Raw genomic sequence first — 12,500 nt, 5'->3', positions numbered from 1 at the left:
CTCTGTCCCATCCTCTCTGTCCCATCCTCTCTGTTACGCTTCTCTCTGTCCCCCTACTCTCTGTCCCATCCTCTCTGTCCTGTCCTCTCTGTCCCCCTCCTCTCTGTCCCCCTCCTCTCTGTCCCCCTACTCTCTGTCCCCCTACTCTCTGTCCCGTCCTCTCTGTCCTGTCCTCTTGGTCCCGTCCTCTCTGTCCCCTCCTCTCTGTCCCATCCTCTCTGTTACGCTTCTCTCTGTCCACACAACAGAGACAGAAGACAGGTGTTTTTTCATGAAGACAGGTGTTTTTTCATTTAAGAAATAAAGTTTTTTTTTCGTTTTAACTTCTGCGGGTAAGATGTAAGTTAGTGCATTTAAAAACCTTCAAAATGTCTCCCCTTGTAACAGACTGCAGTGGTTACCCATAATGCACTAGCCATGACCTCACACCAGCTCTGTGGAGGGGGTGGGGGGAGGGGCCAGACTCTGAGCCGGAGCAGGGCCAGACACACCACTGAGGGAGCGGCCATCTGGGCAGGTTCCACCCCCTCCATCTCTCGGGCTAATCCCTGAGCACAGCCTCTGCTCAAACTGCCCTTCTGACCCCTGATCTCTCTCTCTCTCTCTCTCTCTCTCTCTCTCTCTCTCTCTCTCTCTCTCCATCTCTCTCCTCTCATCCTCTCGCTCACTCTGTTCTGGCTCCAGTTAGTTCATCCTCATTTCAACAAAGCTAACCTTTTCACCCCATCCTCTTAAAGCTAACTCTCCCTGCTCTCTCTCTCTCTGAACTCCTTCACCACACAGACACACACACACACACACACAAACACACACACATACACACACACACGCACACACACACACACACACACAAACACACACACACACACACACACACACACACACTCACACACACACAGTATTTCTGCTCTCTTGAGTGTTTTCTCGTGTGCTCTAATGCTCCTAGTGGTGTTGAGTCTCTGTTTTCAACCACTCACTCCCTCACTCATACCCTCTCTCTCATTCCCTTGCTCCCCTCTATCTCTCTCCATCCTTCCCTCACTCTCTCTCTCATTCCCTTGCTCCCCCTCTATCTCTCTCCTTCCCTCTCTCCCTCCCTCCCTCTCTCCCTCCCTCCCTCTCTCACTCATTCCCTTGCTCCCCCTCTATCTCTCTCCTTCCCTCTCTCCCTCCTTCCCTCTCTCCCTTCCTCCATCTCTCACTCACTCCCTTGCTCCCCCTCTATCTCCCTCCCTCCCTCCCTCTCTCACTCATTCCCTTGCTCCCCTCTATCTCTCTTCGTCCCTCCCTCTCTCACTCACTCCCTTGCTCTCCTTCTACCTCTCTCCCTGCCTCTCTCTCTCTCTCTCTCTCTCTCTCTCTCTCTCTCTCCCTCCCTGCCTCCCTCTCCCTCTGTATCTCTCTTTGCTTATCTCTGGTTTAATCTGAGGTAATCTGCCTTTGCCACGTGTCCGGAGTTCTGCCTGATCCCTGCTCTTTACCTTGACCTTCCCTGTCTACTTTCCCTTTCTTATCATCCCTCTCTCTCTCTCTCTCCCCCTCTCCCTTTCTCTCTCTTTATCTTTCTTTGATGTTAAGGAATACTAAACAAACAGCTCACTCAGTCGTGGGGTCTGATGAAGTGCACCTGGTGATGGACATCTGTGGTTTACTGCTTTGGACTTTAATAATGCATCATAAGACTAGCATGGTATGGTAACATGCCAGTCAGTGGTGTACTGTATGTAGACACTTGGTGAAGGTAGAGTGTTTCTGAAATGTCTGGGCTTTGCATGGAGTAGGATTTACATACTACTTGTTTGGGGCATTTCATTGTGGGCTTTGCCCCACAGTAATTTGGATTCTGATAAAACTTTCTCTCTCTCTCTCTCTCTCTCTCACTATCTATTTATGTTGCTTATTCTCTCTTCTTTCTCTCTACATTCTTCCCCCCCCTCTCTCGCTCTCTCTCGTTTTCTCCCTCTGTCTTTCCCTGTCTCACCATCTCTCTCTGAACATTGTTTTTCTGTGCGAGAGGCTGAGTCAGTATTAGTCACGAGCGGTGTCTGTAGATAATGCAGAGGACCTAATTGCTTTCTGACGAGCTGCACTCTGGGGCGTTATCATCTTAAACGCACATGTTCATTCAGGTTAATGGGGCCCCCTGTGGTTACTTATCAGACGCGTCAATCATCAATCACTGTTGAGGTGATTGTGAAATTACCCAATATGACTTGCTGTTTTTTATTTATTTTTCTATTTTGGCAGGTGATAATGGTTTGAGTTATTGAAACGAGTGTCACTCATACCTCTACCAGACAGCCTCTCTCTCACCATCAGGTTTAAAGGGACCACGGAACACTCCGGCATGTGATTGGACAAAACAGACAGACGGAGGAGGAGAGGAGAGGTAGGGGAATACATTGAGGAATTACGGGTAGTTGAGAGAGGAACAGGAGGGTTATGGGTAGTTGAGAGATGGACAGGAGGATCATTGGTAGTTGAGAGACGGGCAGGAGGATTATGGGTATTTGAGAGAGAGAGAGATAGAGCGGTGTGTGTTGTGGATGGAACGGCTTCACTGGGGAAGAGCTAATGGGGTCAGCGCATCTGCCTGCCTCTGGCCAGAGACCAGCACTGCAACGCGGCAACAGGACACTTCAGCAGCAGCACGGCTCAGCGCTGGGCTTTCCCACAATCAACCCCTATGGCAGAGAGAGAAACTACCCCCACGGCACAGAGAGAGAAACTAGCCCATGGCACAGAAATAAACTACCCCTACGGCACAAAGATAAACTACCCCACAGCACAGTGATAAACTACCCTAAAGGGCAGAGAGAACCTACCCTAAAGGGCAGAAAACAGAGTGGAGCATCGACCCCTACAGCACAGAGAGAAACTACAGTAGAGCACAGGGCAGAGTGGAGCATGGGGCGGCAGCACAGACAGAGGAGTGCAGAGGTAAAGCACATTGTACTGCAATCAACCCCTGGATACCAGAAGAGCACAGAAGAGCACGCCGGACCAGAGGACTACCAATGCTCGGGGGGAGGGGTTGCCCCACACTCTCTCTCTCTCTCCCTCTCTCTCACACACTCAAACACACACACTCTCTCTCTCTCTCTTTCTCTCTCTCTCTCATACACACACACTCACACACACACACACACACACAGACACTCTATCTCTGACACACACACACACACAGACACACACCAGTCAGTTGCAGGGCAACATGAATTATACATGAAAAGGAGCAAATCCAGCTAAATCCTCAGAGAAGGTGTGGTGTTGCACTATAACAATGAAACAATCTCACGCAGTCCTATCTCACTCAGTCATATCTCACGCAGTCCTATCTCACCCAGTCCTATCTCACGCAGTCCTATCAGTCCTATCTCACGCAGTCCTATCTCAGGCAGTCCTATCAGTCCTATCTCACGCAGTCCTATCTCACACAGTCCTCTATCACGCAGTCCTATTTCACGCAGTCCTATCTCACGCAGTCCTATCTCACCCAGTCCTATCTCACGCAGTCCTATCAGTCCTATCTCACGCAGTCCTATCTCACGCAGTCCTATCAGTCCTATCTCACGCAGTCCTATCTCACACAGTCCTATATCACGCAGTCCTATTTCACGCAGTCCTATCTCACGCAGTCCTATCTCACCCAGTCCTATCTCACTGAACAGCTGGGGCAGAATTACACTGATAATACCCTCTGAGGTTTTACAACAAACCCAATGTCAGTTACTGGACCGCTAACGTGTCAATCAAAAACTTAGAAAGCTAGTAATTGGCTAGTTGGAACAAAGACATGGAAAGAGGAACAGAGATAATTCAAATTCTATGGCTAGCACTAGCTTGATTAGCAGGTGTGCCTCTCTCTGAATGAAGGACTGTACCCTGAGGCTGCTCTGTCTCTTTTTAGACACATGGGTGTGTGGGGGAGATAGGGATTGTCTCTTCGGGGAGGATTTTGATTTAAACTTTGACTTGGTCCCATTCATAGTTTGCTGTTTCCATCGGTGTGTTGATGCTGCTGTGTGGTGATAGACCTGAATCCACGTGGAGAGTATTTGTCCTTTCTCCTGTCCCTTCTCCTGTTTCTCCAGACGCTGCTCTCGCTGTGTTTTTATGTATTGATAGAGAGGTGGACTGGTCTATGAAGGCAAATCACGTCGTTCCTGTTTATCTAAACCAGACAGAGGGGGACACAGCAGCAGATCCAGCCCGAACCTGGCTTAGATCCACAGCATCAGCTGGTGTGTGGGAGGGCAGCATCCATATGCTTGATATAATCAGCCTGTCAGGCATGAAGCACATGCTACGTCTCAAGATCCTCAAGACTCAAGGCTGTTTGGGCCGGGCGGTCGCAGCTTCAGTCTTCAAACAGCATAGCCAGAGTATTCCACCTCTTTAAGCACCAGAGCCAGAGTATCACAGCTTCAATCTTTAAACACCATAGCCAGAGTATCACACCTCTTTAAACAGCAGAGCCAAAGTATCACAGCTTCAATCTTTAAACACCGTAGTCAGAGTATTCCACCTCTTTAAACACCACAGCCAGAGTTTTGCACCTCTTTAAACACCAGAGCCATATCACAGTATCACAGCTTCAGTCTTTATACACGATAACCAGAGTATTCCCATTAAAGAGAGGTACCCCAGCCTCCCATTCCCTGGCCTGCTGACTGAAGGAGGGAATGAATGTGGCAGGAGCACTTCACAGAACCTTTTGGAAAAACTCAAATCAATTACGGGGAGGAACGGCAGTGATTCCGCCGCCGCCGGCTCATGGCTTTGATTACTGTTGTGAGCAGGATGGTGCTTTAGTCATGCAGAGGCTCACGCTCACATTGACAGGCCTCCTCCATAACGGCTTCCTCCCCACTAAAGACATCCTGAGCCACCTGGGCTCACCCCCTTTGATGTTTCTATGAGGGAAAGCTAAAATGCATGCACATTATAGGTGGCAGTGTGCAAAAGCTGAGGCAATAATAGCATAGCTGTGTATCACGCCATGACATACATTTCTATTGGCTATTCTGTTGACCTTTAAATGACCTAACTTAGAGCACCCTTCACTGTCTATGAGTTCAAGGGTGCTTAGATGTCATTTGTAGGCTGGCGAGAGGAGTCCAGCACTACGTCTTGTTTTCCTCATCAGTTTAAATTAACTGGAATTTTCCTTTCTTAATTCTAGTCTTTGGTCAGTCTTTAGCCGCACCAGCTGTGCTGAGAAGCTGGATGTTTGTGTGAGGAGAGAGTCCAGCAGCAAAACTTGACTGATGCTTCTAGAATAGACACTGACCTAATGAGACACACACACACACACAAACACACACACACACACACACACACACACACAAACACACACACACACACACATGCACACACACAAACAGACTCACACACAGACTCACACACAGACATGCACAGACATACACTCACACACACACACACACACACAAACACACACACGGACAGACATATTCACAAACACATTCAGAAATGTCCTATTTAGCATGGTTGCACTAATTGAAGTACTGATAAATCATTTCATTTTCTCATTTTACTCATTTTCTCTTTTGTGTAACATTCTTTTGTGTAAAACCCTTGAAACTTGAAATTATTTCACATACACACGGATGCATGTCATCAAATCCTTTCACTCACACACACACACACACACATACACACACACACACACACACAGACACACACACACAAACAAATACACTGAAGTTTGTTTATGCCATCTGTCCCCCTTTTCTCAGTGCCTTAATGTTCTTATAATCAGTACTGATCCCAAAGCCCAAATTGAATTTCTTGTTGGGGTGCCAGCAGGACTAATAAGCCTGGTGGAAGCGTTGTGTTTCGGAGATATGGATATGGTTCCCTTTGAGGCTGGAAGCCACTCAGAGCCGCTGCTTCTGCACAGCGCTGCGGCTGAAATATCTCCTCTTTCGCCAGACTCCAGCTAAACGCATAGTGGCGGCTAGGTTTTATTCAATGTCCGTGCTCTCGCTCACTACGCGTGTGCGTGTGTGTGTGTGTTAAGATGTTTGTGTGGATATTTGATTGTATGTGTGGGTTCGTCTCTCTCTTTGTCTCTCTATGGGTGTGTGGGTGTGTGTGTGTGTGTGTGGGTAAATATGTTTGGGTGTTTGAGTCTGTGTGTTGCGTAGGGCAGGAGGCAGAGGGAGGGTTGTCGGCAGAGAAGGACTGCTGTGGTGCCAACAGAAGGAAACTCATTTTGGGCTCTGCCAAGCATTCTCCAGTTCAGTGAGGGTTTAATTGATCCATTACATAAGAAGGCCCTCGCTATTTTGACATCACTCACTCGCCACAAACTAAGAGTGAAGAGAAGAGCTGACAGAGAGAGAAGAGAGAGACAGGTGAGAGAAAGATGAGGAAGATAGATAGAGAGAGAGCGAGAGAGAGAGAGAGAGAGAGAGAGAGAGAGAGAAGAGAGAGACAGAGACAGGGGAGAGAAAGATGAGGAATATAAAGAGAGTGGGAGCAGATGGAGGCCTAGTGACATAGTGAGGGAAGCTGGATAGAGCAATGCTATCCTGTGTTGTCTGCAATAAAAATGGACAAAGGAGAGAAAGAGAGACAGAGAGAGTATCAGTATATGTGTTTTCATGGTGTTCGTCTTTGCACTTCCATGTGTGAATGTTTGTTTCTCTATACACATGATTGCCTGCATATTTAGCCTGATAATTGTCAGGTCCCTGGTCTGCCATTGTTGCTACGGTAATGAGGCAGGAACGTGGTCGATACCTTGTGGCGGAATCTGACGAGCGGTCGATAGGGCAGTGCTGAAAACTCATCCCGTCTGGGATGGCCCTCCAATCCCAGGACAGCCGCCCCCAGGAAGGCCACCGCCCACCAGCATCCCAGGCCTCTCATTGGTCTGCACCTGTGATTGACACAAAAGGGCATATAAGGGAACAAACAAACAAACAAACAAACAGCCGAACAAAGTAATTCACCCCCCAGCCGATCTGATATCCCCTTTAAAGACGGCATGGATCCTCCTCTGCAGCTAATTACGGCAAACAATAGGAGCTGTCAATCTGTGGAGGAGGTTAAAACCAACACTGTCAATACACAAGCCTACCCTCAGTCAGCAGATTAAACTGCCCTGAATCAATTAAGAAGAGAAAGAAAGAGAAAGACACAGAGAAAGACAAAGACACAGAGAAAGAGAGAGAGAGAGAGAGAGAGAGAGAGAGAGCATCGAGACAAAGAGTCAATATATTAGGATAATTAACTATCATCAAGAGGTATCTCTTCCATTAGCTAAGACGCCGCAGAGCTGGGCTGCACAGTGTGTCCTACGCCTCAGCAGTAGCAGTGGGTGCTGCGATCAGAGATGATACTGACAGGGTGTGGAGGTTCATCATCCGAAGGCTGTGGGGTTTATGAGGGATTATGTGGGCTGTGGGGTTTATTGGAGGTTCATGGCGTGCGTTGGCAGTAAAGTGATAGAGTTTCCTGTTGTAGCTTAAGGGGTACGGGTGAAATCCCTTTAATGCAGATCGGCCCTGCCCAGCCACACGTCCCCCACGTGCTGTAGGGACCCAGAGAGAACAGCCACTCATCCCCCACGTGCTGTAGGGACCCAGAGAGAACAGCCACTCATCCCCCACGTGCTGTAGGGACCCAGATACCCAGAGACCCAGAGAAAACAGCCAGTCATCCCCCACATGCTGTAGAGACCCAGAGAACAGCCACTCATCCCCCACGTGCTGTAGGGACCCAGAGACCCAGAGAGAACAGCCACTCATCCCCCTCGTGCTGTAGGGACCCAGAGAGAACAGCCACTCAGCCGACACTGAGGCCAGACAGACATCACGGATCCCGCTGTGTCAGTCAGCTCAAACAGCACAGACATAACCGGTCCTTTCACCAGCAAGAGCCCAAGCAGGAGGCTAAAGGCGCATGTGGGACTTCATCAGCCCTGACCGTAGGTTGCCCAGTGCATTATTGACATAGCACAGTCAGGAGTGAGGAGGGGAATCATGGGTAAAGAAAGAGGTCTTTAAATCAATCTGTGAACCATCTGAGATTCTCAGGAATCTCCTGGGGTCAGGGGTCAACCGTCAGCTGTACTCCCACCAGGTCATGATGCTGTAGCCATACAGCAATATAGTGATTCAGATCAGACAGAAGTCTCCATTGCGGTACAATAACATAAAAAGGCAACAATCTGTCTCTCTTTCTGTGTGTGTGTGTTTGTGTGTGTGTGTGTGTGTGTGTGTGTGTGTGTGTGTGTGTGTGTGTGTGTGTATGTGTGTGTGTGTTTGTGTGTGTGCTGGAGGTGATGCAGATTATGTTTGTTATATCCCAAAATCTCAAATGGCTGTAGATAGATACACATGGCACATGAGTATTTCATGTCTATGAGAAGATGGTAGCTGCTGTCTGAGGTGTCGTTAGCCAGTAAGCCTGTCTGCTAATGTGCCATGTGTGCGTCATTGCCCTGAAGGTCAGGCAGAGTATAGGAATACATGTGTGGAAGCAGTATTTTCATAGAGCGTCTTCTGTTGATTGGAATACTGGTAAGCTTTAGCCTTCAGGCTCTTCCGGGCCTGTGCAGCCATGTCAGCCAATAAGGAACGGTTCCACAGGAAAAGGTTCTTTGTAGAACCTTTAGCTTTCCATAGATTGCTTGCTGAACCCTTAAGTCCTTTCCTACGAGAGTGTAGTGCTCCTTGTCATCACATGGGGGTGTTTTTGAGCGGGGGAGTGCCTCGGTTGTTTAATTAAGCCGCTAATCTGTCATCTGCTGCGATTCCTACACCTCCTTCAAGCCCCTTTAATCCCCCTTTATAATGAGTCCACCCAGACCCCGTCTGTGGCCAGCATTCAGAGCGTTCCCACAGCTGAACTAAATCTGAACTTCTACACACACACACACACAGACACACACACATATACATACAAGGCAAGGCCAGGCATGTTTATTTACTATAAGTTTAGTAAGAAACTTTAAGTTATGTCATTAGGAAGACGGTACCCGAGCTGAGCAGCATGAGATACAATGGATCAAGGCAAAATATCAGAACAGTGCAAAATGGAAAATCCATTGCAACCATTGAAAAGACTAGCTTGCATAGCAACTGCTTTGAAAAACCAATGGGAATCTCACCAAGGTCAAGTGACATGGGTTTTTCTCCCTCCCGTCAGTGCTGCATGTGTGACGGACAGAGGAGAATGCGAGATCTCAAACATCTATCATCCCCTGATAGCTGATGGCTCTGAGGCAGATGAGTGCCAGGTGCGGGCCAGAGGAAGCCGATTCCTCACCGCAGTTGTGTTTAACTGAGTCTTTCTTCACCTCTTTCGGTCTAAACGTTCCATTTCTCTTCTGCAAAAAAAATGCATTTGATGCTTATCGAGAGTCCTTTTTTTTCCCTCTATCCCATTTGTCTGGGCGCTCTCAGTCACTCGCTCCCTGCAGACTGGTGCTGCACAGAAATGAGCAACGGCCCTTTGAAGCCAACCTGTGGCCCCGCTACGCCTCCGATTCAATCAGAGCATCCCTGACTGACAGATCTCACATCTCCAGCCGGAGAGAGAGGATAACAGAGAGAAAGAGAAGGAAAATAGAGAGAGGGAGGGGGTGGCATGATGTAAGGGGGAGAGAGAGAAAGGGTAAAAGGGAGAGAGACAGAGAGAGAGAGAGAGAGAGAGAGAGAGAGAGAGAAAGGGGGAAAGAGAGATTGTAGGAGAGAGCTGGCAAGCCCAAAGGAAGAGAGGGAGGGAGAGATGGAGAGGGAGAATGAAAGAGATAGGGAGAAAGGAGAAGGAAGAGGGGGTTAGGAGACAGTGAGAAAGAGAAGGAGGGATAGAGAGAGAGAGATGGGTGGAAGGAGGGAGGGAGAGAGAGAGAGAGATGGGTGGAATGAGAAATGAAGAACATGGGGCATTTCTGGGGAAGATTGAAAGCTGTGTTGGAGCCCAAGGGGACAGTCATCATAACTTCACCCGCCCGGTCATAAATCGCCTCCAAAACGCTGCCACTGACTTTCAAATGAGAGATACCTATCACTCTATACACACGCAATGCATCATGGGAATGACGGTTTCACTGGCCGACTCACAACCCTGATCCAGAATCCCCTCAGCTAGTGGCAAGGATGCAGACACACAGACACACACACACAGCTACACACACATATTCATTCACACACCGACACATACAACTACACACACATGCATACACACACATACATACTCACATACACACACACATGCATACATCCATACATATTTTTTATTTATTAATTAATGTATTCATTTATTTGATATGTAAATAACAGCAGCATTAGAACTGCAACATACAATTATGTTTCATTTTCAACAAAGTGGGTAAACAGTTCCAAAGTAATGGTCTTTTAATAGAGAGGGCTGATTGTCTGAATGAGGTTTTGCTAATTGCAATCCACCAGTTATCGCTCGTTGAGGCCTGTGTGCTAACTCCACTGCAGTGCTGGTGTCTGGACACATATTTATTAAGCAGAGCGGGAGCAGGACCATGTAGGCATTTCAAAATTAGCTATAGGTTGGCATAGCTTAGGTTAAGAAAATAACTAATTGATTCATTTTTCTTTTAGCAAACATTGCAAACAAGTCTAACAGTGCTGACCACCAGAGGAGGGTTAACTATACTTCTGTGGTAGTGATGAGTCCAGTGTATGTGTACACCAGAGGAGGGTTAAGTATACTTCTGTGGTAGTGATGAGTCGAGTGTAGGGGGGAGCGGGTTCTCCAGCGGGTGGATGGTGCGATCTAACACACATGCTTCATGTATGACTTCTGAATCCTGACTGTGACACAGACGAGACCCTTTCAGAGAGATCTGCTGAAAAAGGTTTGTCAGAGCTGCATCTTGAATGGACTAAACACACACACACACACACACACACACACACACAGTCACGCCCACACACTCACACTCACACTCACACACACACACACACACACACACACACTCACACTCACACACACACACACACACACACACACACAGTCACGCCCACACACTCACACTCACACACACACACACACACACACACACACACACACACACACACACTCACACTCACACACACACACACACACACACACACACACACGTAATGTATAGTTTCAAATGAGCATGAAGTTTCCTGTTTTTGTGTGCACCTGTGTCAGCTTGTCTCCATGCTGTGGCTGGTCCTGGGAGTTTGCTTCATTTGAGCTATTTTAGGCTGTGGACCCGTGCGTGATTAATGGCTTGTTTATTCTCCCTCTCAGTCCTTCCTGAGCCGAGTGTGTGTGTGTGTGTGTGTGTGTGTGTGTGTGTCCATATGTTCACACACTGGGTCAGTGGCACCCCGTCACTGAGGCGCTGGGGCCGTGTGTGTGTGTGTGTGTGTGTGTTGGTGTTGACCGGTCCGAAGACAAACCCATCGATTACTCAGCACTTTCCCTGTTTACACCTCGACTCCACAGGCGGAGCAGACGCTACGCCTGACCTTGGCTTGACCTCAGCCCCCAAATACTGCTCATCACACCTCACACACACCGTAGAGTCTCACGCTAAAATACCACTCATTACACACACCACAGTCTCATCTTACACACCATGGAGTCTCACGCTAAAATACCGCTCATCACTTACACCACATAGTCTCATGCACAAATACAGCTCATCCCACATCACACACACCACAGAGTCTCACTCAGAGCACACACACATTCACACACCCATCACTGTGAGCATGTGTGTTTTTTTGCAGTGTGAAGATAAGTTAACAGAGACTTGGCCATGTGTGTGTGTGCTGAGGTGTGAACATCCGCTGTGTGTATATTTGCACACTCACATGTCTCATTCAAGTGAGTGTGTGTGTGTGTGTGTGTGTGTGTGTATGTGTGTGTGACAACTCCATCCTACTAAACCACTCATGTCAGCCGTGAAGACAAAACACTATTCAAGTGTGCGTGTGTGTGTGACTCTCAGCATGCATGTGTGTCTTCATTGAACTGAGAATCTGTTTAGGTGTGTGTGTGTCTAAGTGTGTATTTGTGTGTAAGTATCTGTGTGTGTGTGTGTGCTTGTATGTGCACCAATCTATCTCTATGTCACTTTAGGACTGCCTATTTGTCAGTGATCTACGCTGCATGATTGATGTTCGCTTCAGAGAGGCTGGAATCGCTGTAATTCCTGTCACAGAAGCTATTTTCTACTTTAAGTAGGCACCTTTATGTGCGCTGGGGTATTGACAACCTCTGACTGATGCTTTGAAAGCCTCACGCCTTCTTCAACCTGTGCCGTCAGCCAAAGAAAAAAACAGGAATTATAAATCCGATAAACGCTGACAGCCTGACAAACACTGCCGAGCTAAATCTGTGAAAGGGATTTTTTTACACTTATCAAATGAGAGTCATTTGAGAGAGGATTTTAATTAGCGGAAGAAAAGGTACAAACTACGCTCGATTAACAGGAGAGACAGATGCGCTGT

At 47.8% G+C, this 12,500-nt stretch overlaps 1 protein-coding gene across 2 annotated transcripts in view; it reads right to left on the bottom strand.

Annotated features, from left to right (window-relative positions):
• Positions 1-12,500, bottom strand: part of fstl5 (follistatin-like 5) — a 148,154-nt gene that overhangs the window by 118,741 nt on the left and 16,913 nt on the right. For both annotated transcript variants that reach the window (XM_031568961.2, XM_031568962.2), the window contains exon 2: positions 6,769-6,907. In XM_031568961.2, coding sequence (XP_031424821.1) covers positions 6,769-6,897 — 129 coding nt within the window. In that variant the 5' untranslated portion in view covers positions 6,898-6,907. The remainder of the gene's footprint in view (positions 1-6,768; positions 6,908-12,500) is intronic.

The sequence above is a fragment of the Clupea harengus genome, chromosome 6, assembly GCF_900700415.2.
Source record: "Clupea harengus chromosome 6, Ch_v2.0.2, whole genome shotgun sequence".
Lineage (NCBI taxonomy): Eukaryota > Metazoa > Chordata > Actinopteri > Clupeiformes > Clupeidae > Clupea > Clupea harengus.
The sequence above is the reverse complement of the archived record's forward strand: the minus strand, read 5'-3'. Positions and strand labels throughout refer to the sequence as shown.